We start from the raw sequence: 26,289 nt of genomic DNA, 5'->3' as shown, positions 1-26,289 counted from the left end.
CTTCGAGACAATTGAGCAAGCAAGCTAGCAATTGTTTGTTAACCCAAGGACTGCTTGCTTTCCAGAAACCATTTTGTGTCCATGTCACCCTCTGCCATCACCGAATCTCCAAGAAACTCGGTCGTAGACCATACGTCCGGACTGCAGGTTGACAGCCTCGCAGTCCAGGGCCCGTTTCCTAGCTTCCATGGCTACGACCATGTAACCTGGTGGGTGGGAAATGCGAAGCAGGCGGCTTCGTATTACAACACCCTCTTTGGTATGAAGATTATCGCATACCGGGGCCTTGAGACAGGCTCCCGTTACTTCGCCTCTTACCTGGTGGGCAAGGAAGACGTCCGCTTCGTCTTCACGTCGCCCATCAGGTCACATGTCCACCTCCCAGAGGATGAGCCTATCTCGGATGAGGACCGGGCACTCCTCAAGGAGATGCATGCCCACCTCGAGAAGCACGGTGATGCCGTGAAGGACGTCTGCTTCGAGGTGGACAACGTCCAAGGTGTGTACGAGCGTGCCGTGCAGCAGGGTGCCGTGTCCATTGCGCCGCCCAAGACCTTGTCGGACAAGGAGCACGGCTCGGTCACCATGGCCGTCATCCAGACATATGGTGACACCACGCACACCCTACTTTCCCGCGATAACTTTCGCGGCACCTTCCTGCCCGGCTTCCGCGACGTGAACCGCCAGCCGGCTGCCTACTCGGCCCTTGCGCCTGTACCCCTGCAGCGCATCGACCACTGCGTCGGCAACCAGGACTGGGACGACATGAGGGCGGCTTGCGACTTTTACGAGCGCTGCCTGTCGTTCCACCGCTTCTGGTCCGTCGATGACAACCAAATCTCGACCGACTTCAGTGCCCTCAACAGCATCGTCATGGCCAGCCCCAACAATGTCGTCAAGATGCCCATCAATGAGCCGGCCAAGGGTAAGAAGCGTTCGCAGATCGAGGAGTACGTCACCTTCAACTCGGGCGCCGGCGTCCAGCACATCGCCCTGCTCACCTCAGACATCATCACCACCGTCGAGGCCATGCGCAGCCGCGGCGTCGAGTTCATCGAGGTGCCCCACACCTACTACGACACCATGCGCCGCCGCCTCAAGACGGAGAAGCGCGACTGGGAGTTGCAAGAGGACTTTGACCGTTTGGTCCGCAATAACATCCTCATCGACTACGACGAGGGTGGCTACCTGCTCCAGCTCTTCACGCGCCCGCTCATGGATCGTCCCACGGTCTTTATCGAGATTATCCAGCGCAACGAGTTTGACGGCTTTGGCGCCGGCAACTTCAAGAGCCTCTTCGAGGCCATCGAGAGGGAGCAGGCTGAGCGTGGAAACTTGTAATCAGGTATAAACACACTGTTTGTGGATTTGTCTGGTTCAATTATTTGCAATTAATGATCATGAGGCAAAATGGCGTTACGGGTAAACGGGACGGTATCATGGTTGCAAGCATCAATATCATATTTATGGTTTTTCAGGGGTGAGTTTTGTTTTCCCTCGTCCGTCACACGATAAATTACATATATATACAAGATCTACCATCATCTCATCTCTATGACAAACTCGATATGTGCCATTTTCTGTTAGGCTGCACCAATGGGTTTGAAATCTTTTGCCTCATTTCAAAATGCCTTCTGTAACACTGGATCTTGTTTGCTCACCTCAGTGGCGACTGGTCGAAGGGCTTCGGCCAAAACCTTGACTTTCTATACCGGCTTAATACCCAGATGGAATAATCAGTAGTAGAGAACAGAGCACATAATCCCATATTTGTTATGCACGGATTTCTCTCCTAATATCTTCACTGGAAAGGCATCAACAAGACCATAAATTTTGCCTCTAATTGCAACATATCGATCTATAGTCCACCCATGCCATGCGCAACTTGAAAATGGCCGTAGCCGTGAACATTTAGTCAATCGCCATGGCCCCGTTGGAATCATGTGCAACACCATTGCTTACGGATCCGTTGGCGGCCCCTTTTCCGTTTGTCGTAGCCAGATCGCCTCGAGTATCGCTCTGGCATCCGGGGCAATTGTGCAGCACCTCGTGCGAAAAGACGTCGCAATCGATACAGAAGTGATGCCTGCACACCTGGCACATATATCTCCCACTCTCACTGACGCCTTTGGGCACAGGTGCCGCGGGCTTCTTCTTTTTTCCGTTTGTATCTTTGGAAGGGACCTTGAGGTGTTTGTCACCGGGATCCTTCTCGGCGTCCTTGCCCTTGTCCGCATCTTTGTTCTTGGCATCGGGGAACGGTGCGTGGCATGCAAAGCAGGAGACGCTGCGAACGGCGTCATTCCATGGCACTTCGGACCATATCTTTAGCGGGAACAGATGGTGATATGATCGGGCCAGGTGCGTGGACAAGATCAGTGTCAGGCCGCACGCGGGGCACTCGGAGGGCAGACGGCAGACTCTTGATCCGCATCGTGTGCACAGGAAGCCGTTCCGCACAGGCCTGTTGTGACATGAACACAGAGCCGGGTCCTTGTCCGTCTTTCGCGAGGGAAAACCCATCATCAGCAGGGAAGCGGTCTCTCCCGTTGCCTGTTGAAGTTGACTTTGTCGCGTTACAGGAGGTCTCGTAGCCGACATCAGCAGCTCCCGAAAATGCACCTCGTGAAGGGCTACGTTGTATGCTGATCCGTCGGTGTCTGTAACAATTCCCAGATCTGCCGCTGCCTTGCCAGAGTTTGTTCGTCGGCATATTTCCTCGCAGATATAGACCTGGGCCGCCAGCCCAATCACCGACACTCGTATCCTATCCTGCATGAGCCCATCAATCGTCTCATGTATGTCGCCGGGATCTAGTGATAGTAATGCGCCGAATATTATAACTACCTCACGGGTGCCATGTGAGGGAGTGTTACTGCGGTTTGCGGCGGTGAGAAATCATGCTCCTTGAGGAGTATAAATTGCCCAGGGGCAACATGCATAAATGGGGATCAAAACTCACAACAATGCGCCTCGGCACATCTCTAGAGCGTTCTGTAGACTAGGGCTACCAGACGGGTCTAGGTCCGGCAAAGCCCTGAGCTTCTCAATGTGTTCCGCCGGATTCCCGCTTAAATCCGAGATCCGGACGGCTATGCTGTCGCGCATGCCCACGATGGCCAGCTGACTGATGGGGTTTTGGTCAAAGTACTCGCGCACAAACTCGATGGCGTACGAGATGGTCAAGCGGTGCCTCGTCGGCATCAGGTCCTTCTCCGCCATGGCGAAGGACATGTCGATGACCAAGACTAGGTGCCGTATAATTCCGCGCTGGATGGGCGTCGTGTCACGGAGCACGCGCCGACGCTTCTCGGCCTCCAGGAAGCCCTCGAGCGAGAGGTTGCCGTCGTCCAGCTCGTGGACCACATCCCATGATCTTTGCAGGTCTTCCCATGCTGCCTTGCTGGCTTTCTTCCTGCGCTTGCCACCTTCATCCCCGCCCTTGCCCGACCGCCCCCCGCCGGCTGCACCGCGTGCGCCACCAGACTGTGCTACAAGCTCGTCATCCGAGCCGTCGTCGACAACAAACTCGCCATCCGAGTCTGCCATCGTGGATGCTGTTGTCGGGGAGCTCTGGGTAATTCCAACCCACACCGGGGATTAGAACCGGGTTCGGATGTGGTAAAAGCGCTTTGATCGCCTTCGAGCGGAGGGGCTGGGACTGGGCGGCAATTATCGGGTCACAAAGTGGCGAGTAATTTCTTGGTTCCTGTAGGAGGAGTTGATGGTAGGTTACCAAATCACCTACTTGGAAGCAGGCCAAGTTGGCGATGTTGGATGTTGAGCAGGTAGGCGTGAGAGCAAGTGATGGGTCCAATTCCTAATCTGACAGGCTTCTAGTCTAGTTCCGCCGTACTTTGACTGAGGTGTTAGCGCAAACTGGTAATTAAAAACCGACGTGTCGCAAGGAGAATCGCTTTGAATGCAGTGTCGCGTGAAATCTGTTTTAGCTTGCTTGTGCTAATAATCAATTGGGTTATTCGAGCTTGCATGTGAAAGCAGCTAGCAGTTACCTTGGGTGGTCACAGTAAATTCATTCGTCGTACCGCGACCCAGCAAATCCGCGTTAGCGTGCCGCCGCAAAGAGCCTGCCCCACTACTCGGCAGAGTCTAAAGTCGGGTGCCACTTTAGACTAAGGCAAGGTAGGTAAGGTAGGTGGATAGTGTATGTACATAAGCTTAGCTTCAGCTTCCACCTGGGTATCTTGCTAAGGTACGTACGAAGTACCACCACCTAGGTAGTTGGTTGATTGCTTAGCTCGGATGGGAAGTAAACACACAGTGAGGTCATTGACTTACCAAGCTTACAGAGTTTCTTTTCTTTTACTTTTTCTATCAAGCGGTAAACGAATGCAATGTGTGAGCTGATAAGTCATTCGAGTTGACAATCAATGGTGACAAGCGACTGGACAGACTCTGTTGCAAAGGGTCAATGCTCTTGTCTATCAGATTTCCACTGTACTAAGCACATCGCCCTGCCCTGATGCTCATAATCGCGAAATAGACTATCTAGTAACAAGGGGTATACATACTTCCGCTATCGACTGACGGAAAAGAGCAGAAAACCAAAATACGGCTATACAGAACCGCTATAAAAGTCATCGTCAAGGAGGTTTATAAAATGTCTCCGTACGTCACACACGCCGTACAAGTTATTAGAATCAGTGCTTCCCCGACAGTCACCTCCCAATATCACAACAGACGTATAGACAAAGGCGCCAGACTCCTCTGGAGCATGAGCCAAGACCGGTTCGTTGGCATGTTGCTAGTGTACAATCGCAAATAGCCGATTGATAGAGATGTAGAAGGTAGGCTGTCGTGAAGATTGAATTGATTATTTCGTTAATAGTTATAGAAAAAAGATGAGGGCTTCGCATGTACACCTTCTTAGGGGCCCTCATCCCTAACCGGCTTTTAAGTGATGAGAATTGCTGAGGAATAGGCCTCCGCAATGACACTTCAAATTCCTTTTTTTTCTTTTTTGATGGCGTGGTTTTTCTTTCATATGCTGATGAGTTGTTTTGTTGTTTCAGGATGATTCTGGTTTCTCGCCACTGCCCTCGAGGTTATCCGAGGTAGTCCCATCCTATGGGTAAGTTGAACCCACGGGCATTGGCCAGTCATCCTCGGTGATGCTTGACCAGAATATCCATACCATAACGACTGACGCCAGGGTGAAGATGGTCTGGAAAAGTGAGCCGTCAATGTTGCCGTTGGTGCCGTTGCAAATGTACCGGCTGACAACATAGTTGAAGATTTGCCCCAGAGCAAACAGGAGGCCGGCGCCTACGAGATAAATCATAGGCTTCGTCTCCTGGAGTACTCTCAAGACCAGAATTGCCTCGAGGACAAAGAAGGCAACAATGAATATGAGGGGGGCCAGCTGGTATAGTACGTAGAGAGCGATGTGATGGTAATCCTCCTTGCTCTCGTTCCAGTAACCAGTCCATCCAAAACCCGTATCTAGAGTGATGTAGCCGGTGCCGATCAAGAGAACCAGGCCTGAAAGCACCAGTAGCCCAAGAGATAGTGGCGTGCCATCGTCAATGATCTGGTAGCCCACGACTGCGTTGAGCATGAGAACCCATGTTGTTGCAATGATAAAGCCGAGGTGAATACCAGTAAATGCCTGTGGGTAAATTTCAGATCAGCATCGTTTGAAGACAAATATGTTCATGTAAGTGAACCCTAGACTCACCACTCGAACTGTCTCGGACAAGGGTGAGATTTCGCCAACAGTGAAGATCTCGCAAATTTGGATCACAATGTAGCCCAGGAGAAACAGTTGCATCTCTCTGCAGAGACACCATGTCAGCACATCAAATCCAACCAGAGATATCATATATGGCAGCTGCAAGGGCATACCTTCGTCCGACCGCAGCCTTCTTGCGTTCTGACCGCAGCAGTAAATATAAAGCCACCACGATAGCGACAACGCAGACCATAATTACACCTGCAACCCGGTATGTCAGCATGTAATCAACTTGACAAGGGCTCGGACAAGAATTATGAGCTCACCCAAGTTTCCGAGGTATTGGTTATTAGGGAGTAGTATGCCCTTCAGGTTGCACCCTCCCCATCCTCCCCTTTGGCCTGTGTTGTCCTTGTTTAGAACCTGTTGATATAAAGTCAGGCCATGCTCACGCATTTCCACATCGAGGCGATGTGATTGAAGAGATCCTAAAGGACTACTTACATTGCACACAGGCAAGGTTGAACCCTCACAAAAGGGCTGTTTTGAAACATAGCTTGTCAGCTTACCCCGTCTCTCGAGGAATTGCGCAGAAAGCATTCGGATGCCGGTACGGCCAATGTGCAAGCAAACTCACGCCGAAATTGCCGAATCCCGACATTTGGGGTTTTGTCGCGCAGAGCGCAGCTATGCCAAATCCTCCGACGCTCCCTAGCTATTCTCCTCGTTTCTATCGCGAGTGTATGTTGTACCCGTAGCACACTGGTCCGTCGCACGCCTGATGGTCCCAATTGTACGTCGGCCGAGAGAGGGCGGCAGTGGTTGAATGATCGGGTCGAAAAATTTCGAAATCGGACGCGTCAAAGTGGCTGGGAAGGCGTTGCACAGTCGAATGCAAAGCACAATTGGTCCGAATTAAATCTCCACCTTCGTGTATTGTCCAAAAGAAAAAGAAAGATAGGATCAATTCAATTAATCTGAAATCTTCGTCCGATGGCTGAATGGTATTCCGTTCGTGACCGTAATGGTGTGCGAAGCTCAAAGGTTGAAGATGGGGTGATGGTGGTGTAGACGTTGTTGTCGTGGCAATGTCGGTTTCTTTGGTCAGATTGTGAGGAGCCCACCTCGTTGGTACATGCTCCAAAGCACAGACAGCCAGTCGGGATGGAATCAGATGGGGGAGGCTCCCTAATTTTAACGCCAGTGCTCCTTGCCGGCCTGGTGAATTTTCAGCGTTGCGAAAAAGGCTAGTCAAACTCCACTTTGTAAACCGGGGTGGCGGGGGTCGTTGATTGGGCAGCGATCTGTGAATGGCTGAGCGTTTTCAAGACCTCGGTGGGGTCGGAAAGAAGTTCGCTTTGTCGAAGGCAGGGAAGTTTAAATGAAAACCCAGTCCTCTGCCGCGGTTGGTCGCAAGAACGGTCCCCCTCGTGATGCGCTGATGGCTGAAGCCCCATCAACTCTGCGGAGAAGCTGTCAAATAATACACTCGGAGAGGTCTACGGGGTCGGGAACTTCCGCCACCAGTTGCTAACATACATAAGCTGACATGAAAGCGATCCGCAATCGGGACTTTTTGATGAAGGAACTCAGAGACTGTGGAATATCATGGTCGGGTACAAACGTCATGGTCCTGCATGGAATAATAATCTCTGGGCTTCTTTATGCGGGTGGTGGGTGTGCCCGAGACACCTTAAACACGATAGATGTGTTTAGAATCTCCACAATACGCGTTTACGCTCAATCAACGGGCGGGAATGCGCACGGATGAACGGCGTTGCATGAGGTAGTAACCAATACGCGGCAGGTTTTGATACTTTTGTTCGGTTTCTTTTGGCGCTCATTCTGGTCGGCATCTCCTAGATAACATCTGAAATGCTTTCCGGCACTGGATGCCTATGAAGCTTGCCTAAGCTAAGGTATCCCGAGCCTTTTTTTTTTTTTTTTTGATCTCTTTGGATACCGGCGATGGTTGCAGTTGCAAATGAAATCACCCAAAAAAAGAGTGGTACTTTTCGGATGGAAACCTCCATCATTCAACCAGTCTTGCCAGTCGATTTCGGTCAAATTCACAACCTTTACCCTATTGGTTAGCCCCGCATAAGCCGGCAGACCATCCCTCTCCAGCAGGACCACTAAAAGCATCGAGAATTAATTACCAGCCAATGCCAGTTGAGAAGAGTATCAAATACGGTATGAACACTTACCTTTTGTTGGGTACAATTTGACTATCGGTAGAGAAAAAAAGATTGCAATACAGTGGAACAAAACTCAAAGATTACGATGTAATCTACTGCTTGACGGCGTAGGTTTGCCACGTTCTCACAAGGCACAGATGGCGATGCCTCAGCCGCAATCCTTTTGCAACCAAGCCAATGCAGTGTACGGATACCGGAAATTGATCTCCCATCGGTGGCTTGTGTATTTTACTTCTCGAAACGAGATGTTATACAGAACCTGTCTGCCTGTGGTACTGCCCTGTCAAGCCTTTGTCTAACCCAACGGAGCACTGGTCAGCCTGTCAACGGGTATCACGTAAGGCACCCGTGAGACTTGATTATCATCTGCCAAGGCTTCTTTCGCCACGCGAACGCGTGTCTGCCCAGCTGCCCAGCCACCCTAGCCACCTGTTACCCCATGTGTGGATGCATTGAAAAGGTACTGAGTACTTACCGGTAGGCGGCTTGGGCGGCACTGAAGACCTACCAAGGCTTTGACAATGCCTAGGATTAATTGTGGCTGGGGCTGTGCGATTGCACTCCGTCGTACATGCGTGCCGTGCAAAGATACTCATACCGTAGTGTTTCCATTTCACGAGGCTCGTACTAATTAGGTACAGTCCTTTTTAGGCTTCAAGCCCGCTCCCAGTCGCCGCAGCCAGACTCCTGCCTGGATGGTCCACCTTACCGTACTTGATAATTCAAAGCCTTATCATAGACGTTCCGAATATGTCACAAATTGTCGGCATTTCTGGCTGTAGGCTGTCAGGCTGGATGGACACCAAGTTTTAGCTAAATTTCTCGCCAGCGCCAGTTGTAGAGCAGGTAACCCAGACGCCAAGGTAAATTTTGGCGATTGACGTCTGCTGTAGACCTACCTGAGATTTTCCATTTGCCCGTGTCCCACTGCAATTGGCTGATATTGCGAGTTTAGTTACAACACAAACTGCACGCGAGCACCAAAAAAAAATCGCAATTTCAAAATTTCTGGCCCTATGTTAGGTAAGGCAGTTATGTACGTAGATGGTAGTTTGAAGCGACTTCACCCCTTGCGTGCATGTTACATGCCATGAAGCCAGATCTAAACATCAGACATGGCCAATGTTGAGCCAATTGGCCAAATCGCACTTGTTTCGTGCTTGTCCCCCACCCAAAGAGGAGCGCTGCTAGTGTTCCGCGGATGGCTTCCCGAGAAAATATGTTCTTCTCAGAGATCTAGAATGCCCAGATGACCTACTCCGGACGATACGGTTTCGATCCATGATTCGCGAGTGCTATTCCCAATTTCAACGGGCCCTGTTTGATGACGTTCAGGTGCCTGAGGTACTACAACTTAATAGACGGTTGTTTAACCCGACTTGGCACAGGAATATCATGGTGCATACAGGCCGCATCCTGGAGTGATAGACTACAATATCTGAGTACGGTAAGAGGACGTAGGTTAGCAGGGTGGTTTTCCATAGTATCGCGAGTATGCAATTCGGCCAGGCTAAAAACTACTGGTATCAACAAAACACGGATGTTTTTGCTTGAAGTATCCAGACTTGCAAGGCAAGACCCGATGGCTTTGGCACCTCATACATTCTGTCAAGCCTGTGAAGCCCTCTCAATCGCAGATTGGAGGATACCGAGCTCCTGACTGATTTCAGGGCTATAAGGGATCGGCGTGGAGTCAACAGGCGGAGGATGGAGTCTAATACAAAGTTTTCTCATGTGCTTGATTTATGCGTTTCCGGTGGAGCGCATATCCTCACAGAGCTATTTTGGCCTGCGATTCCTAGCAATATTTCGGTGCCCCCACGCGCTCAGGCAATGAAATAGTGGAGGGGCAGCTGGGGTTCATCCAGGGGGTGACTGCGGGAACTTCGAAGACATGGTTGTTGTCTGAGCTGCTCTGCATTGCTACGTCATCTCACTAACCGGGAACCGGTCCACGGCAAGCGGGAACTTGCTGGAGAGGACCAGGGCGAAAGCTGGAATCCAAAACAGATATTGCAATCGATTGTCCGACAAGACATCTGTGAAACCATATTTTTAATTATTGGCAGGCCGGTTCTCTCAACTTCCTTGGTATTCTCACCTCTATTCTATAACATGATACTGTCTTCAAAGGTTTATTAAGACTTCAGCGCATTCAACAGGACATCTCCGGCCAATCCAGCCAAGGCTTACTGGTTGGCAGAACCTCGGTTGACCTGAAAGTCAGCCACCAAAAGGCTGAGGATTGACGTCGCTCCCTTCATTCACAGTGGGATCGCCCAGAAAAGGTGGGGCACATAACAGCATGCGATCCAGTACAGCGTCAAGTGAGCCCTGCTCATGCAGCAACACCCTAGTACTTTGGTAGATAGTAACGCGTACAGCGAACTTGTCGAACCCTGTTTTTGGTTATCTCCTGGATGTCAACCAAATTCCCAAGTCACAAGTCTACCCCAGACTTTTGTCCATGTGAAGAATTCGTGGAGAAACTTGACTCACGATAGTGCATCATTTATCCATATTATTTTCCCTTTGGTGTAAAACCTGGAGCCAAACTAAGGTACCCTGACGTTTACGAGTTACTTGTTCATGCAAAAGCAACCTTGGTGCAACCAGGCGAGCGGACAAGCAACCGACCAGCAGCCAGCCAACTGGGAGTACTGTACCTACGCAAGCGGCAAAAGGTCATCTCAACATCCATCCTTCGCTGTACGGAACAGACTGCCGGGACCAGCACGGACTGACTGACTGTCTGTCTATTCTTACCATCCCCACGCCCCTCCTCCACATTGAATTGGCCGTGTGACCTCTTCCATTCTCCTCTGTTCTTTTAAAACGTTGCAGATGGGCGCTGCTGCTTGACAGCCCCAGGTTGCCCAACATTCCCTCCTCAACACCAAGCCGCCTTGCCTCCAATATCCCCCTTCAAACAATACACGGCATCCGTAACTCCTCGGCAGCCGACCGAGGCGAGCAGTCCGAGTCACTGCTGCCGGCCGAACACCAGCCGACCGCCCGTGGCGTCTACAACCCTTCACAAACGGTCCGACATCGACGCAACGCCTCGACCGGCTCAGAGCCTGCCTCGTACGCTGGATCCGAATCATCTTGGACGGACACAGGCGACATTGCCGAGCAGCTAACCGCTGAGGATCCTCTTCGTGACCGTCTCCTGGACGAGCCTGCCCATGCCGATTTCCTTGCTGGGATTGTGAAGCGCCAATCTCAACACAAAAAACACAAACGGGTTCGATACCAAGAGTCCACGACTTCGTCCCGTAATCGCTCGACGTCGCCATATCAGCACCATCGCGCTGGCCTCGTTAATAAGGAAGCGATTCACATACCAGACGCTGTTGTTCCTCAACAGAGCAGGGCTGAGCGCCTAATAGCCCGCATCATGTCGGGCGGTTCAAGTCCCATCCATGGCCTCACCGGCAAACCCTTGATGTTCGTCACACCTCTATCCCGCGATTGCAAACGGCCCGAAGGGACCCAAGCGTCTACGACAACACGACAACAACCAAGGCCCAGACAGCTAACAGGTTTACAGCTACTTCACAAGCGTCTTCGTGTCGTTGGGAGTGTTCCTTTTTGGATATGATCAAGGAGTTATGTCGGGAATCATCACGTATGTTTTTGCCCTTCTACTCATGACTGCCTCCAAATGCTCCCTCAGATTACTGACCGGTGGCATTGCAGTGGCCCTTACTTCAAAGAATACTTTAACAACCCCACCAGGGCACAGGTGGGTGCCATGGTCGCAATCCTCGAGGTCGGCGCCTTCATCTCGTCCCTCATGGTTGGGAGGATTGGCGACATCATTGGTCGCCGACGAACGATTCTCTATGGCTCCATGATCTTCTTCGTCGGGGGTGCCATGCAGACATTGGCCACCGGCTTTGAAATGATGCTGGTTGGGCGCGTTATAGCCGGTCTCGGCGTTGGTATGCTATCAACGATCGTACCAGTTTACCAGTCCGAGATCTCGCCTCCGCATAACCGAGGAAAACTTGCGTGCATAGAGTTCACTGGAAACATCTTCGGCTATGCGACCTCAGTCTGGGTAGACTACTTTTGCGGCTTCATTACGAGCAACATGTCATGGAGGCTCCCACTGATGATGCAGTGCATCATGGGCGCCCTACTTGGCCTGGGCAGTCTGATCATTGTCGAGTCCCCAAGGTTAGTCCAACCACTGTTTTTTTCCTACATGTTTTCGGTGAGGTCTCTGTCTAACGAGGTGTGTAGATGGCTTTTGGATAATGACCACGACGAGGAAGGAATTGTTGTCATCGCCAACCTTTATGGTGGAGGTGACATCCATAACTCTAAGGCACGCGAAGAGTTCCGCGATATCAAAATGGACGTTCTGATTCAGCGCCAAGAAGGCGAGAGATCATACAGCGAGATGTTCAGGCGCTACAGGACACGTGTGTTCATTGCCATGTCAGCGCAGGCCCTGGCTCAGTTGAACGGCATCAACGTTATTTCGTACTACGCGCCGTACGTTTTTGAGTCGGCTGGCTGGGTAGGCCATGATGCTGTGCTGATGACAGGTATCAACGGCATAACCTACCTGCTCTCAACCGTCCCGCCATGGTACATAGTTGATTCTTGGGGTCGTCGGCCTATTCTGCTCAGCGGTGCAGCCATGATGACCGGCTCCCTCGCTATGATATCTTATTTTCTCTACCTTGATATCAAACAGACACCGATGCTTGTTGTCATATTCGTTATGATATACAACGCTGCATTCGGATACTCGTGGGGCCCTATTCCCTGGTTATACCCACCAGAGATTCTCCCCCTCAGCATCAGATCAAAGGGAGCTAGTCTTTCAACAGCCACGAATTGGGCATTTAACTGGCTGGTCGGTATGATGACACCAATCCTTCAGGATATAATCCATTGGAGGCTTTACCTTGTGCATGCATTCTTTTGCGCTTCCAGTTTCGTCATTGGTAAGTAAAAACGCCTTTATTAAATACCGGGTTATGTAATGAAAACAAGATCTCGAAACTAAACAAATCGCGTTATAGTGTACTTTATCTATCCTGAAACTTGCGGCGTCAGGCTTGAAGACATGGGTAGCCTCTTTGGTGACAGCACCACAGCGATGGGCACTCCGGCAACGATGGGAACACCAGCCCAGGACCCAGAGACAGGAGCTCTTCTTCGCCCCAGTTCCCCTATTCCGCCATTAGATATTCGTAACGGCTCTGGAGGTCCCTTTGGAGCTGCGGGGGCTATTCCCGGTTTAAACATCGACCCACCTGACCAAGCCGCCGTCGATGCGAAGAACAGTCGAGACGCCGAGCAAGGGGGTGGTGGCATTGGGGCCTGGTTTTCCAGATTGATGGGCCGCGGTAGGTCCCGCAATGGGGAATCAAGTCGCGATGGGGGCCGCTACACTGCCATCGGCCAAGGAGATGATTAAGCGGTGGGTATAGCAAGCGGGAAACAGAGCGTATTCAACCTCCGGTCTTTTAACTTTTTGTTATTGCGTCGCTCTAGTGTATGGAGACAGTCTTTGAAGACGATCGCCTTTCTCATGGGTCTGCACTCGGGATTGCTTGCTTGCATATAGAATGGCGTCAAGCCAACCGACCATGGCCGTCGGACGAACCCAACCTCATGGTCGAGGTCGAAATTTTGGATTTTTGTGATGGCTTAGACAAGCGAGGGCATGGTGTCAGGACATTCACCTGCCCGTGTCAGATAGTGAATGTACCTAGGTATCTATTGGAAGGATTGTGCCCATCTATTGCCGTATTCAGGTTGCCCCAAATCACATGGGGCGTGCTGAAAGTAGGCCTCGGCGATGACGTACACGTAAGGTTTATATGTGGAAAACGTGATGTATTGTTGCAGCCCTCCATTATGGCGTTATTGAAAGCAATCAAGTGCAAAGTCAGCAGCGGAGGATCGAATCGTAAAGGGGATGAAATTAGGATACAATACAAGAAGTGAAGTGAGCAAAAGGGAAAGCAACATGGAGATGCTGAGTATGGGCAGCACGTGACGTGGTCTCCACCCGCGTTTTACCCCTGTCATTTTTTGAGTATCTTTCAGTATCCACCATAGCCGTCTACACCGAAGTGTCCTCCCCCGATACCTCGCTTGATCATCACCATTCCCTCTCTTTTGCTTTAGTCTCTATCACGCAACCTCATCATGTCACAGGCCGAGATTATCAAGGCCTACCGGGCAATGTATCGGGCGGGCCTCCAGGCCGTCATGTACTCGAAGCCGGCGCGCTTCGTGGTCCGCGACCAACTACGCGAGGCATTCCGAGACCGTTCCGGCCAATTTGACATGGAGACTATACAGCGGACCGTGCTGTTCCTGCGTTCGGCGTCCAGAGAGCGTGGGCTGGCGCACAGGATTGTCAAGAACCTATTGTACGTGGCATGGGGTCAAACGGACCAACTGGCCATTCCGTATCACGTTAGGTTGCGCCGGGCCGAGCAGTACCAGGGGTGAGTAGATCGCCAATTGTCGTCGGTGATTTTTGTTTTATATGGACAAAAATGCAGTAAGAGGAGCTAATCATCGGGAGTTGCTCGTAGTGCTGCTGCTATCTTTAAACAGACGGCTCTTGTTCACTACAAGAAAACCATTGACATGCTCAACCAAACCATGAAGCTATGCTTAAGGTGATGACGATTGCCTCATGGCTGGTTCTGTTCAAATGTAACCGTTCAAGGTTAATTGGGCTTCCCCTACCTACATGGATTGTCTAGCATGTGACACGGAGCCTCCCACGTCGGACCTGGATGCAGTCATCGCCTCGCATGTTGGCCTGATAGATGAGCAGCCAGATTGCAAGATAAGTGAGGCAAGCCACACATAGACCATTGTGTGGCAGCGCAGGAGATGTTTACGACTATACGGGCGAATACCTTAGGAAATCACGAGGGGCCATTTGCTGTGAGTGGCAGGGCGGATGGTAGATGGCCTGTGAAAGTCTACTCGATCTGCAAAGGACGGATGTATGGATGGGTGAGGTGAGGAGTGCAGAGATGGAGGAGCTGGCTAGCCAGGCAAAGCTTCCCATTGGCCGTTGGAATAGCGTGGGTCTAGATGCTTGCAGTGGGCGACAGCAACCAACAAGACGATAACAACCCCAATATAGTCGTGTTTTTGACCAATATTCAGCAGTGGACACCTGGGGCGCAGGCAAACGGGATGGGATAGGGTAGGAAATTGCCCGTCTTCTCCCCTTACCACTGTTTACTGGAGTATCCAGTATCAATCTATCTGTAAAACCGACTGAAACCAAAGCTTGGGATCGTACCAGTTCTGGTGTGGTGCCACCTTGAAACAAAAGTGGCTGCACCAAAGCCTTGCGGTGGCCTTATTTGAGTTGTCAAATAGGGCATATAAACCGTTTTATGATGTTCGCATTTTCTTATGTTTCTTCTACCGGTAGTCTAGAATTAGGGTAAGTTGCTTTCCATATGTGAAGCTGATCGCTACATGAGCTACCAGACTTTGTGTCTATCAACCTAATAACACCACCTAATAGAATTAAGTCCCACATCCATATTCTGTAAATTAATCAAGACAGAAGCTGAGGTATATCAGGGAAGCCAAGGTGCACTGAGGATACATACCTATCTACGGGATTTATATTTCGTAGGAGCAATTGTTCCTCGTCGTCAGCTTCAATGAACAATTGTAGATGTGGGTCGCCCCATAACGGCGAAGCTCCATAAAGAGAAAGAGATCCCCTCAAATCGATGGAAGCCAACGTACCTATGAAACGAAGCTAGGGCGATAGATAAGGAGTCACATGTACGAAATCTCTCGAAATCTCGTCAGATTTCGGCGTATGAAGAAAACACATAGAGAGCCTGATGGGCAGCTTGCGGCAATGCTACATCGGGCTCCCGTGCCTACCGTAATTGTACCTACAGAGCGGGGACAAAGTCCTTAACACTGTAGTTAGGCACTGTATGACTTTGCTTGTTCAACCCCACTCAGATCGTGAGCGTTGATGCCGTAGCTCCTTCCTTCCGGCATTGAATACCTGGAAGTACCAGCATGGATCTCAATGCCGACCGCTCTAAGAGAGAGGCTAAGCTTTACATGTCCCGCTTTATTCATGTAGGACATCAATACGTCTCTCCCTGCCAACCCTCTCACGGCAAGATCAAACCCCCCCCCCTGGTAGTCGTGGCAGGGCAACATTATCGCACCTTTGTTCAAATACCTACCTTGCCTATCTACCTACCTACCTACCTAAGGTATCGTACCGTACCTCACCTTACCTATCTAGGTACCTAAGCTACCCTTACCTTATACATGCAATCTCGACAGCCCGACAATCTCTCGATAATCTCTCGACAATCCCCTTCGGTGCGAATCTTCACCTGTACTAGCACCCTATAAAGCTCCAAGACCAAAGCAGACAGCTCTTACTTAGCGTGGAGTCAACTTAACGAACGTACCTTTCAATTCGAGCTCGTGCTGTCACCACATCCCAGAAACGAAACTCCTGTACCCCGCACGTCGAACGTCCCATACGTCAGTTCGCTGCATATCGACCGACTGCAACTTTCTTTTCAACCTTTACCTCCGCGTTCTCGGTGTCGTCTTTCATCTCCGGGGCTATTTTGGCCACAATTCCTCCTTCCATCGAGAAACTGTGCGAGAGCGGCTCCTGAATGGACTTTGATCTAGCCCCTGGCTGACCGCGATCGCGTCCACAGACCTTGATCCAGGGTAGGTCCATCTGGGCCTTGGGATCATCGTCTAGAGGCGAACCCGCGTCGTTGGGTGTTCCTGGGCCGGGATCGGAAGCATGTCAGCTGTTGCTGCTGCTGCCGCCCAGAACGACGATAACCACTACGGCCAACATGATCACAAAATCGCCTGGCCGAGCGCGAACATGCCTTCCTACGGCGGCGGCAAGAACAGCTGTGCAGCAGAGTCAGAGGAGCAACAAAGCATAAAAAAGGTACCGACACTTGGAAGAGATGGGCAGGTGCGAGAGCAATCCTTGCAGCAGAAAGAGCAACATCAGGCGAAGAACCCAGCGTTGAGGTTTGCCAAGCGATATCGTACTGAGGTCGCAGCAAGCATGTCAAGTGCACTCTCTACGGCTGCTGCATTCCCCCTTGACAGCGTCAAGACTCGGATGCAGACGTACAAATACTCGGGCTTCATTGACTGTGTTCGCCACACCTACCAGACGGAGAAGCTTAGGGGTTTCTTCAGAGGTACGTTGGAGATGTTGCGTCCTTTCTCGAGCGGTCCTGCTCAGCGGCAGCCTAAATTTCTCTACATCATGATATTATCACACATGTGGAAGGCTAGTGTCCAAGTTGTATCCTTTCTCGGACACTTGAGCTCCCGCAGCCGCCTTCATAGTCACTAACATGCGCTGTCACACTGCTACGACCCCCAGGCGTCACTGCACCGATGATAAGCATCACCGCGGTGCGTACGTTTTCGCTCTCGATTTACAATCGATCCAGAACGACCTACGCTCGCGTGCTTCAGGAGAAGTTTGGCGTCGACGTCGTTGGACATATGCGGAAGAGCGGAAACTATCCCAACTTTTGGACAGTCTCGACTATTGGAGCTGCCGGTGCAACGGGTGGGTCTTTGATCACTGTGCTAGCCTGTGAGTATCATGCTCTGGCTGCCGCTACCTCCGAGAAATTAGATGGAGACCTTGCAAATGAAGAGCATCACATCTAACAATACCAAGGTCCTTTCGAACTTTCAAAATTGAGTGCGCAGGTATCTGTTCTGCTGTCGGATCGCAAAAATTGTCCGAACCCCAAGGACTATGCGGTTGCGGCCAGCTACCAGAACAAGGGCACTTGGCAAACCATGAAGAACATCGTTAGGCATCGAGGATATTCGGGGCTCTACACCGGCTTCAGTCTTCATCTATGTAAGTGGATCCTGTGTGATGTGGACACTTGCAGAAGGCTGACATCAACAGTGCGTGACACGTTGGGAACCGGACTGTACTTCATGACGTACGAAAGTGCCAAACAGATCCTCACTTCGCTCTCTGGCACATACCAATCAAACCCCCTCCCTGTGCTCATATCCGGGGGCCTCTGCGGTATAGTGTCTTGGGCTTTAATTTGTGAGTGTTGCTGCAAAGTGTGGCTATTCAACGCGCCCGCGGGGCTTCATCCCAAAACGACATCCGAACTTACTGACACCACTACTGCGCCTTAGACCCAATTGACTCTGCGAAGAGCATATACCAACGAAACGCCCTGATGCGGTCAAAAGGACAGACTGTTGAGCCTGTCAAGATACAATTCTTTCAGAAGCATATGTATCGTGGACTCGGCGTGTCCATGGGACGCTCCTGTGCTGTCAACGCCATATTTTTCTCCGTGTTTGAATTGGCCAAGAAGCGCATCAAGTCGATGGACGAAGGCGTCTAGGAAAACCCACCATCGTACTCCGAGTCTCTATTAGGTCCGCTCGACGAGATTGGATGAAGCGATGGTTTTTCAGCCATCCTAACACTGATTTACAGAGAGCATCTAACATTGGTGTTTTTTTTTCTTAATTCCTTTGGACTTTATGTAACGGAACATACGTCTCGAGCAGTGGCTCTAAATGAGCTTTAGGGACCGGGAAGGAATTACCAACATGCATACTAGGATGGCGTTTTTTTTTTTTTTTTTTTTTTAGGTTGCTTTGCCATTCTCGTGATGAAAATACCATTTTCTGGAGGTGGTATAGCAGGCAGGGCATTAGTCATTTCGAGTGTAAGAAAATCAAAACCAGCCATTGAGCTACAGTTAATCGGCAAACAAGTTCCGTGACAACAACAAGGGCGAGCAAAATACCAGAAACATGAAGCGCAGAGGCACCATTCATCGATATAGGGCAACTATTACATAGAGTCAAGACCGGATTGCGTATCTATATATGTGGGCACCTAGTAAATTAAGTCAAATAATTAAAAATTAAAATTGCCATATTCACCAAGGTACCGTAAAGGGAACATCAAGAAGGGGGTAAAAAGTATCCCCAGGTGGGGCTAAATATGGGGGGGGGGGGGGGAGGGGGCTGGCTTTGCATTTGATATGGCGATTGAAAGATTTTGAAGATGTACTTTTTTGCATTTCACACTTTAAATATTTAAATATCATACATTTTTCGATTTGCATCTGCCACCAAACATGCCACCAAAATGACGGGCAGGCAGAGAACAACCCTTCGTCACAACGTCGACCGTGACGTGTATCAAATTGTGAAAAAATTGGAGAGTGATGGTGAGGGGAATCGTAGGAGTCGTCTTACCGTCACATCTGTCTATGAGAGCATCAAAGCCTCAAACTCCAGTCTGGCCAGACAGAAAAGACGACCGCTAGAGGACTCAATAGAGCGGGTCCTTACCTACAGAAAAGAGGAGCTGAAGGCAGATGAAGATGGAGGGGATTCGGACGAGGCATTGGAGCGGGACATTGCCGCAGCAGAGGCCAAGGCTGCTGCGAAGAGGGAGCGCGACGCATTCCTGCTGAACAGGCAAATGACAAAGCATTGGGACTTTGGCGGGGGCAAGGCAGCCGAGTCCCCCTCGGGCACCTCGGCGCCTAGTGATGCCACTGCGCAACCGACTGGCGCCATTTCAGGGACCGAAGCCACGCCGGCGAACATGGAGGTAGACGAGCCTGTCGAAAGGCTACCCAACGGCGAACCAAAGCTCAAACGGAAACGGAGGACGCGGTCGGTCAAAGAGGCAGCGGCTGTACCTGAAGTCTTCAACGGCCCCAAGCTCGAGGACATGGGCGGCATCTCCCAGATTCTCGAGGCCCTCGAGAAGCCGCTGGTGTTGCCGCTTCGAATGGGTGAGGAGTACGCCAGGATGGGCCACAAGCCACAGGCCGCCATCCTGCTCCATGGGCCCTCCGGCACGGGCAAGACGGCCGTTGTGCGGGCCCTGGCCGACACTCTGCAGTGCGCATTCGTGCCCGTCTCGGCGACGTCGTTGGTCAGCGGAATCTCGGGCGAGTCCGAGAAGAACATCCGCGAGGCCTTTGATGAGGCCATTCGCCTGGCGCCCTGCCTGCTGTTCCTGGACGAGGTCGACGTGGTGGCAGGCAAGATGGACGGTGCGCAAAAGGCCATGGAGGTCCGCATGTCGTCCGAGATCAGCCAGGGGCTGGACAAGATCGTTAGATGCACGTCGCCCGGCCGCAACGTCGTGGTGATTGCCGCCACCAACAGGCCTGACAGCATCGAGCCGACCGTCAGGCGCCGCTTCCAGGAGCTGGAGATGAGCATGCCCGACGAGGCCGCCAGGGAGTCCATCCTGCGCACCATGACCAGGAACAAGCGCCTCAGCGACGATGTCGACTTTACGGCCCTGGCGAGGCTTACACCCGGCTACGTGGGCGCGGATCTGGCCACTGCGGTCGATTTCGCTGCCAGTGAAGCCATGATGGCTGTATACACAGCCAAGATTTCGAGGTTGACAGCGGCGGTCGCGACAGGATCACCCAGCGTGGTTGACAGGATAAGACTTCCTTGGACGCTCCCTGCAGAGAGCAACGAGGCTCCTCCTATCGACAATCAGGAGATGCAGTTGGATCAGAATGACGAGGATATTTGCATCACCTTTGCACATCTCAAGCAAGCCATTGCTAGAATCCAGCCAGCTGCCAAGAGGGAAGGCTTCAGCACGGTGCCCAACACGACCTGGAGCGAGGTGGGAGCCCTCCAAAACGTCCGAAAGAAGCTCGAGTACGCCATCGTCCAGCCCATTGAGCGTCCGGAAAAGTTCGCCGCGCTAGGCATCAAGCCCTCTGCTGGAATTCTCCTCTGGGGCCCCCCCGGTTGCGGTAAGACGCTCGTGGCCAAGGCGGTGGCCAACGCCTCCAAGGCAAACTTCATCTCCATCAAGGGCCCCGAGCTGTTGAACAAGTATGTGGGCGAGTCCGAATATAACGTCCGACAGCTCTTCTCGCGGGCCAAGTCCTCGGCCCCCTGCATCCTCTTCTTCGACGAGCTCGACGCCCTCGTGCCCACTAGGGACTTCACCATGTCGGGTGCTACGTCGCGCGTGGTCAATGCGCTGCTGACCGAGCTTGACGGCGTCGGGGATCGCCAGGGTATATACGTGATTGGAGCCACCAACAGACCAGACTCGATCGATGAGGCCATCCGGAGGCCGGGGCGGTTGGGCACAGACATATACGTGGGATTGCCAACACCAGAGGACCGCTTCGATATCCTGAGGACCATCTACGAGACCACGGTGCCGGGCGGCCGGGCCCCCGATGCGGTCCGCAAGACCATAGAGCGCGTAGCCAGGGATCCGCGGTGTGGCAAGTTCACTGGTGCTGACCTGCGGCAGCTGCTGACGGCGGCGTCGGAGGCGTGCATGATCAGGGTCCAGGACGATGAAGCGCCTATGATATCCGAGGAGGACTGGGAGCGGGCGCTGGACGAGGTCAAGCCGAGTGTGAAGGATATTGACAAGTACATGGAGGCAATGAAGTGAATAATTTAACACTAGACTTGAAATAATCAGACTTGGGGATCGTCGTTAGACAAGTCAGTTTTCCGGCAAGTGTCCGCCACACGCAAGTTTTCCCTTTTCTTTTGCTGCATTGATCTACTTATCTCAGGGACTATTCTAAGCAAAGCCACTAGTGCTCTAGATCAAGATCCGATCATTTATTCTCAATGGGCATCCTTTCCCTATACAGGGGACAGGGCTTACAAAATCACGGCAAGTCAATTAGAGTTTGCGATGAGAGTGGAAAATTTTCCATTTTTTGACGTTCTGACGAAGCGATGCCGTAAAACTACGTCTAGTCTATAGTGATACAAAATTGCCGCCAGTTTTCGTCTGTCCTGTCTGCGTATCTATTGCGTTGCTTAAACAAATGTGCCATTAAAAGTACATGCCACAAGGGCGTCGAAGTCGTCTAGGTAGTAATAGTGGTCGTGGGTGTCATTTATTTGGTGTTCTCCTTGAGGAAGCTGTAGTGTGGGGCGAGGGTCATTGTTAGTCCATGTTGACGTAGCAAGCATAGTTTGGCAGAGAAAAGAGGTCGGTGAAACATACGTGATCAGGTCGTTTCGGTCCTTCTCCTTCTTGAGGCCACCGAAAGCCATCTTAGTGCCGGGAATGTACTTCTTGGGGTTCTCAAGGTAGTCGAACTAATGGATGAGAAACGAACACGGTTAGTTTTGGCGTCCAAAAAGGGTTGCTTGACAGCAAGCTGTCATGGGCAAAAGACATACCAGGGTGTTCTCGTCCCAGGTGATGCCCTTCTGCTTGTTGGCGTCGGTGTAAGCGTAGCCGTCGACCGAGCCGGTCTTGCGGCCGAAAAGGCCGTGCAGGGCAGGGCCGATCTTGTTGCCGCCGGCAGCGTCGACGGTGTGGCACTGCTCGCAGCGAGTCTTGAACAGCTTAGCGCCGTTCTTAGCGTTGCCTGGAGGCGAAAAGAGGGCAATGTTAGTACGTGAAGTTTGAGGGCAGGTTTCAAGCGATGTGCTGGCATGTTTTGCGCCGGCTCGCGCAACGCCTAGGTCACGCGTCTTATTACACCCTCTCCAACCAAGCTTGGATGAAGCTACTCGGGTTGCTGCGGTTTGTTGACGTTGTGATGACGACAGAGACTGAGCCTAAGACCCGGAATCCGCAGTGCCGTACACTCTGTATCCTACACTGCCAGACGACCCTCCAAAGAAGGACAAAGACGGCAACTACCATCCAAAGGCAGTCTTTGGCGCTGATGGTCCAACGTGCGGAACAAGAATGCCAGCGGCGAGGCCGCATCCCTCTGGGATGCTCATGGCAAATGTGTCCGCTCTCCTGCGCTGAGAAGGCGTCCCCATTGGGTAGGCCGGTTTCGTCACAGGTGACCGAGGGAGTGCCGAGAAATCGAGGAGCGCCTCGGGCAAGCGGGTATTGGAGCATCAGAAAGTGAGTGAGTGTAGCTTACCCTCAGAGAAACCCATTTTGCTGGTTGTGAGTGTTTGAAATTAAGGTAATTGTAGAGAAAGGAAGGTTGGTCTTGAGAAGAAAAACCGTGTCTTTTGCGGTCTATGTTCCACAAAGAATCTATATGAATCGCAGGATGGTAGGAAAGTGAAAACCAGAAAGTTGAGGGAGAGAAAAAAAAAAACACAATTTCTACTCTTGATCGGGTCCAGTCAAGCAGGGATCTGTTGCGCGCGCGAGATCGCCTAGGCAGGTGGGTCGCTGCGGATTGGCTGCTTGTAATTGCGCGTGCACTGATTCGCTGGCCGTCGCAAAACCAGTTGCCGGGAAAATCCGGATCTGAAGCGAACTGACGTATTTGCGCAGCGTCTAGTAGTGCCGCAACTGCCTTGAGCCGACCAGCAGAACCTTGCTTAGGCAATTTATTGTGGTTGGTCAATGGTTGACAATTTTTTTCTCCCCTTTTTTTTTTTTTTTTTTTTTTTCTTTTCCCTCTTCAACAGCCACAAACGCGTAGCCACAAAGCACTAGTAAACTTCCACTACTACAGTACTACACAATAGTCTGTGGAGCAGGCGCACCAGTGCCTAGCTTGTGTGGATCCCGAAATTTCCATCTCACATCGTACGTCGATGGGCAAAGCTTGGCCTCATCGCGTGACAAAAAATTGTACTCAGCATCAGGAAGCTCCAAAGTGCTCTTAATACGGTCAGAGACAGAAATATTGAACCGTGAGCTCGGCAGTCATAAATATGCATCGAGGTCTCCTCCCGCGGGGAACTCGGCCGTTGCGGCGCGTACCGCATCATGGAACCGGCCTTCGCTCAAGCTTAAACTCGTCTGCGGTCTCGGAGACGCCGGCTCATGTGAGGTTTGGCTCGACCACAAAGCCTCCAACTGCTTCAAAGCCGCATCAAACCACGCAGCAGCAGCAACAACCCCCGCGTCACACCGTACTTGAGAAACCGGAAAAGTTCAACCCACCATCACATGGCGCCCGGCTGCCCAAGAAGGGATATGCTCCTCCCTCTCGAACATATGGCGGGGACCTGTCGGCCGAGCAGATCAGGGTCCAGAATACCAAGGACTATCCGGGCATGCCGCCGCCTCAAGGCTCCATGGCACATCGTATCATCCACAATAGACGCCTACACGCTTTCATATCGATTGTAAGTTTGCTTTTTTTGTCATCTTCAGCTTCGCAAAAATGATCATATTGGCACAACGTACAAGATAACTAACATGCGGGTGCCTGTCCTTTTACTAGGGTGTCTTGACCATGTTGGCCATCTATACCTACGTCTTGAACTTCAAAATGACCTCACCATATGTGGATATGATCCCTCCCTGGTCCGATTTCTTCTGGCACCCCTTCTCGTCCATTTATACTGTCTTCGACGCCGTGAGGCTCACGACTCTGCACAATTCCGCCATCGTGGCTGCCAAGAGAGAAAAGGCTATCGACGATGTGCTGAAGCGCAGGAGATACCGCAAGGCACACGGCATCGACGAGTCGGAAGGCGTTGCTGGATGGTTCAAGGCTGACGCGGTGGACCCTGAAGAGCAACAAGCACCTGCCACCGCCAGCGCTGCATCGCCTGATCAGCAAAAGGCCGTCGAGGCTTCTTCACAGGAGAACAAAGACAACGAGCCGAGGAAAAAGATTTTGGGTATCTTCTGAGAAGGGGCGCCAGATACGTCGCGCCTCCAGTGAGTAGTACACAGTTCTGCCCACCCTCACACTACGAGTAGTTACTGCTCGAGTGCGTGTCAACTTTTCTACCTGCAACACTATAATCTCATGACAGCTCTACAGCCTTGAGGGCGTCCAAGACTTCATCAGCCACACCTCCCTTCTCTAGCACCTTTTGTACAATAGCATTCATGACGGCCAACTTTGTTCCTCCTCTTGGCGGTTTCCAGACACCCTCCACTGCTTCAGTATCTGTATTCCGGCCCTCTGTTTGCTTTTGGGGCGCCAAAGCAGGCGCGGCAATCGTGTTGGCGACAGCGGTGTCTACAGCTGTATCATCTGCTGCTCCGGAGGGCGTCAACCTTGAAGGAGGGTCGATGACGCGGATGGAAAGCAGGCGGAGATTCCGGGCTCCAATGCTCAAGGGCTTCACCGCCCCTGAGTCGACGTCCATATCGTCCAGAGAATTCGCTGCCGTCACTGCTGCCTCGGTGATTGAAATGGCGATGGCTACGTCTGCCACTGCAAGCTCCTCCTTGGATGGGTCGAATACGATGTTGTCGCCAACAGCAGTCACTAGAAGCGTGACTGGCGGCCGAGAGCTTGCAGCACTCTCGGCTGTCTTTTGGCGTGAGTACAGGAACGGCGAGACGTCCCAATCGTCATCGAAAAGAGGGTCCTCGTCGCCTTCAGATTTGAGGCGTGGTAGCCTTGTAGCCAGCAGTGCAAGGTGCGTAGTAAGGGACAGCAAAGGTAGAGGGTAGGATAGCGGCGGAGATATCAGTATAATCTGTGATAAAACATTATTCGATCGTTAGCTGTGTTATCCGCAAAGATTTTGCACACACGTATTTGTGCACTGGGATACTGAAACGTACGTCCAAGAACAGCTTCCAGTGAAACCTGCTGTTGATCCAAAGCTTCTTCGCAAATTCTCCGTCGGCCAGCAGAGCCTCGCTCAACATTTCCGAAAGGAAGATGGTGTTGGCGTCGTCGTCTCTCAGGCCGGGGATCTCGACCGAAAGCTCCACCCACTCTGACCGTCCCGCTCTTTGCCCATACTCTGCCCCGTCCTCGTCATCGTTGGCCGCTGCCGCCGTGGCCGCAACCAGCTTTGCACCCTCCTCCCCATGGTTGTAAGCCAGACGCGTCTTCTCGACCTCAGCCTTGACGCCGACTATGGCCTCGGTGCCGTCGGCAAAGCAGATGCGCGCGCTGCCGTTGGTTCCCGGCAGGATGCCAGTCTCGGCGGTCAAGGGACGGAACTGCGTCGCGGTCCTGCCATCTGGCCGGATCGGAGGCGTCAGGGAGAGGGAGTCGTGGAGATATGCGAGCTCGGCGGGCGACAGTAGGACGCCCTGGGAGGAGGATGCCATGATGGTGTGGTTCTGTCGGTCGTTCCGCGGGTTTGGTGTGGCTTTATTGATTATAAATCCCCTTGTAGCAATCGACCTTTCGGGCGCTCTTCCGCCCTTGGCTTTTTTTTTCGTTGCTTGCGTGCTTATAAATCGGCCTAAACAGGTATTTTGCTGCCTCTTCGTTCCAAAAGCTGCAGGTATAATCGGGACGTGGGCAAGATTTTTGGTAGCTCCCCTGTTCATCCGTCACACTTGATAGGCGATAAGACAAAGAAAGCTTGACTTTCCTGAGGCGGGGTGGGCTGCCAATTACGACAGACACCCCTGTTCAGCCAGACGCGTTGTACCAACTCTGGGATTGTGTAGGTGCATTCCATTCGATGATAAACTTGCGATTGGGCCGG

The 26,289-nt window shown here is 51.8% G+C and overlaps 10 protein-coding genes across 10 annotated transcripts; 6 read left to right on the top strand and 4 right to left on the bottom strand.

The window, feature by feature from the left end:
• Positions 1-81: 81 nt before the first annotated feature.
• MGG_06691 (4-hydroxyphenylpyruvate dioxygenase) lies at positions 82-1,341 on the top strand (the record flags this gene model as incomplete). Its single annotated transcript, XM_003709351.1, has 1 exon — positions 82-1,341. The coding sequence occupies one exon, from the start codon at positions 82-84 to the stop codon at positions 1,339-1,341; it is 1,260 nt and encodes a 419-aa protein (XP_003709399.1).
• Positions 1,342-1,744: 403 nt separating this feature from the next.
• MGG_06690 (RNA polymerase TFIIH complex subunit Ssl1) lies at positions 1,745-4,007 on the bottom strand. Its single transcript, XM_003709350.1, has 2 exons — positions 2,963-4,007; positions 1,745-2,875 (listed from the first exon to the last, which is right to left on the bottom strand). The coding sequence occupies exons 1-2, from the start codon at positions 3,547-3,549 to the stop codon at positions 1,912-1,914; spliced, it is 1,551 nt and encodes a 516-aa protein (XP_003709398.1). The 5' UTR covers positions 3,550-4,007; the 3' UTR covers positions 1,745-1,911.
• Positions 4,008-4,340: 333 nt separating this feature from the next.
• MGG_06689 (uncharacterized protein) lies at positions 4,341-6,940 on the bottom strand. The gene is made up of 6 exons (XM_003709349.1): positions 6,330-6,940; positions 6,197-6,232; positions 6,019-6,115; positions 5,866-5,953; positions 5,699-5,795; positions 4,341-5,629 (listed from the first exon to the last, which is right to left on the bottom strand). The coding sequence occupies exons 1-6, from the start codon at positions 6,351-6,353 to the stop codon at positions 5,087-5,089; spliced, it is 885 nt and encodes a 294-aa protein (XP_003709397.1). The 5' UTR covers positions 6,354-6,940; the 3' UTR covers positions 4,341-5,086.
• A 3,312-nt stretch (positions 6,941-10,252) lies between these two features.
• MGG_11876 (high affinity glucose transporter) lies at positions 10,253-13,656 on the top strand. Its single transcript, XM_003709348.1, has 5 exons — positions 10,253-11,340; positions 11,444-11,521; positions 11,593-12,075; positions 12,142-12,854; positions 12,933-13,656. The coding sequence occupies exons 1-5, from the start codon at positions 11,291-11,293 to the stop codon at positions 13,328-13,330; spliced, it is 1,722 nt and encodes a 573-aa protein (XP_003709396.1). The 5' UTR covers positions 10,253-11,290; the 3' UTR covers positions 13,331-13,656.
• A 316-nt stretch (positions 13,657-13,972) lies between these two features.
• Positions 13,973-15,337, top strand: MGG_11877 (uncharacterized protein). The gene is made up of 2 exons (XM_003709347.1): positions 13,973-14,372; positions 14,463-15,337. Exons 1-2 carry the CDS (start codon positions 14,068-14,070, stop codon positions 14,551-14,553), a joined length of 396 nt encoding a protein of 131 aa, XP_003709395.1. The 5' UTR covers positions 13,973-14,067; the 3' UTR covers positions 14,554-15,337.
• A 587-nt stretch (positions 15,338-15,924) lies between these two features.
• MGG_11878 (uncharacterized protein) lies at positions 15,925-18,712 on the top strand. Its single transcript, XM_003709346.1, has 5 exons — positions 15,925-17,117; positions 17,306-17,524; positions 17,612-17,800; positions 17,852-18,001; positions 18,097-18,712. The coding sequence occupies exons 1-5, from the start codon at positions 16,700-16,702 to the stop codon at positions 18,309-18,311; spliced, it is 1,191 nt and encodes a 396-aa protein (XP_003709394.1). The 5' UTR covers positions 15,925-16,699; the 3' UTR covers positions 18,312-18,712.
• A 279-nt stretch (positions 18,713-18,991) lies between these two features.
• On the top strand, positions 18,992-21,796 carry MGG_06686 (uncharacterized protein). Its single transcript, XM_003709345.1, has one exon. The coding sequence runs from the start codon at positions 19,070-19,072 to the stop codon at positions 21,380-21,382; it is 2,313 nt and encodes a 770-aa protein (XP_003709393.1). The 5' UTR covers positions 18,992-19,069; the 3' UTR covers positions 21,383-21,796.
• On the bottom strand, positions 21,636-23,021 carry MGG_06685 (cytochrome c). The gene is made up of 4 exons (XM_003709344.1): positions 22,836-23,021; positions 22,132-22,322; positions 21,953-22,047; positions 21,636-21,867 (listed from the first exon to the last, which is right to left on the bottom strand). Exons 1-4 carry the CDS (start codon positions 22,849-22,851, stop codon positions 21,843-21,845), a joined length of 327 nt encoding a protein of 108 aa, XP_003709392.1. The 5' UTR covers positions 22,852-23,021; the 3' UTR covers positions 21,636-21,842.
• Positions 23,022-23,333: 312 nt separating this feature from the next.
• MGG_06684 (uncharacterized protein) lies at positions 23,334-25,374 on the top strand. Its single transcript, XM_003709343.1, has 2 exons — positions 23,334-24,003; positions 24,102-25,374. Exons 1-2 carry the CDS (start codon positions 23,587-23,589, stop codon positions 24,513-24,515), a joined length of 831 nt encoding a protein of 276 aa, XP_003709391.1. The 5' UTR covers positions 23,334-23,586; the 3' UTR covers positions 24,516-25,374.
• Positions 24,298-26,285, bottom strand: MGG_06683 (uncharacterized protein). Its single transcript, XM_003709342.1, has 2 exons — positions 25,406-26,285; positions 24,298-25,317 (listed from the first exon to the last, which is right to left on the bottom strand). Exons 1-2 carry the CDS (start codon positions 26,126-26,128, stop codon positions 24,634-24,636), a joined length of 1,407 nt encoding a protein of 468 aa, XP_003709390.1. The 5' UTR covers positions 26,129-26,285; the 3' UTR covers positions 24,298-24,633.
• Between the last annotated feature and the right edge of the window lie 4 nt (positions 26,286-26,289).

Source organism: Pyricularia oryzae, chromosome 1 (genome assembly GCF_000002495.2).
Source record: "Pyricularia oryzae 70-15 chromosome 1, whole genome shotgun sequence".
In the NCBI taxonomy this organism is placed as follows: Eukaryota; Fungi; Ascomycota; class Sordariomycetes; order Magnaporthales; family Pyriculariaceae; genus Pyricularia; species Pyricularia oryzae.
This window is presented reverse-complemented; position numbering and strand designations above follow the sequence as displayed.

Bases quoted from the DNA above. Each gene is read 5' to 3' on its own strand.
- MGG_06686 (XM_003709345.1), top strand. From the start codon at position 19,070: ATGACGGGCAGGCAGAGAACAACCCTTCGTCACAACGTCGACCGTGAC.
- MGG_06690 (XM_003709350.1), bottom strand. From the start codon at position 3,549: ATGGCAGACTCGGATGGCGAGTTTGTTGTCGACGACGGCTCGGATGAC. The intron at 2,876-2,962 runs GTGAGTTTTGAT...CGCAAACCGCAG, and splicing joins ATGTGCCGAGGCGCATTGTT to TAACACTCCCTCACATGGCA.
- MGG_06689 (XM_003709349.1), bottom strand. From the start codon at position 6,353: ATGTCGGGATTCGGCAATTTCGGC. The intron at 6,116-6,196 runs GTAAGTAGTCCT...TTATATCAACAG, and splicing joins CAACCTTGCCTGTGTGCAAT to GTTCTAAACAAGGACAACAC. The intron at 5,954-6,018 runs GTGAGCTCATAA...ACCGGGTTGCAG, and splicing joins CCAATACCTCGGAAACTTGG to GTGTAATTATGGTCTGCGTT.
- MGG_11876 (XM_003709348.1), top strand. From the start codon at position 11,291: ATGTCGGGCGGTTCAAGTCCCATCCATGGCCTCACCGGCAAACCCTTG. The intron at 11,341-11,443 runs GTTCGTCACACC...ACAGGTTTACAG, and splicing joins CTCACCGGCAAACCCTTGAT to CTACTTCACAAGCGTCTTCG. The intron at 12,855-12,932 runs GTAAGTAAAAAC...ATCGCGTTATAG, and splicing joins CGCTTCCAGTTTCGTCATTG to TGTACTTTATCTATCCTGAA.
- MGG_11877 (XM_003709347.1), top strand. From the start codon at position 14,068: ATGTCACAGGCCGAGATTATCAAGGCCTACCGGGCAATGTATCGGGCG. The intron at 14,373-14,462 runs GTGAGTAGATCG...AGTTGCTCGTAG, and splicing joins CGGGCCGAGCAGTACCAGGG to TGCTGCTGCTATCTTTAAAC.
- MGG_06684 (XM_003709343.1), top strand. From the start codon at position 23,587: ATGCATCGAGGTCTCCTCCCGCGGGGAACTCGGCCGTTGCGGCGCGTA. The intron at 24,004-24,101 runs GTAAGTTTGCTT...TCCTTTTACTAG, and splicing joins TACACGCTTTCATATCGATT to GGTGTCTTGACCATGTTGGC.
- MGG_11878 (XM_003709346.1), top strand. From the start codon at position 16,700: ATGTCAGCTGTTGCTGCTGCTGCCGCCCAGAACGACGATAACCACTAC. The intron at 17,525-17,611 runs GTGAGTATCATG...AACAATACCAAG, and splicing joins TTTGATCACTGTGCTAGCCT to GTCCTTTCGAACTTTCAAAA. The intron at 18,002-18,096 runs GTGAGTGTTGCT...ACTGCGCCTTAG, and splicing joins AGTGTCTTGGGCTTTAATTT to ACCCAATTGACTCTGCGAAG.
- MGG_06685 (XM_003709344.1), bottom strand. The intron at 22,048-22,131 runs GTATGTCTTTTG...CTCATCCATTAG, and splicing joins CCTGGGACGAGAACACCCTG to TTCGACTACCTTGAGAACCC. The intron at 21,868-21,952 runs GTATGTTTCACC...CCCACACTACAG, and splicing joins GACCGAAACGACCTGATCAC to CTTCCTCAAGGAGAACACCA.
- MGG_06683 (XM_003709342.1), bottom strand. From the start codon at position 26,128: ATGAACAGGGGAGCTACCAAAAATCTTGCCCACGTCCCGATTATACCT. The intron at 25,318-25,405 runs GTACGTTTCAGT...GTTTTATCACAG, and splicing joins ACTGGAAGCTGTTCTTGGAC to ATTATACTGATATCTCCGCC.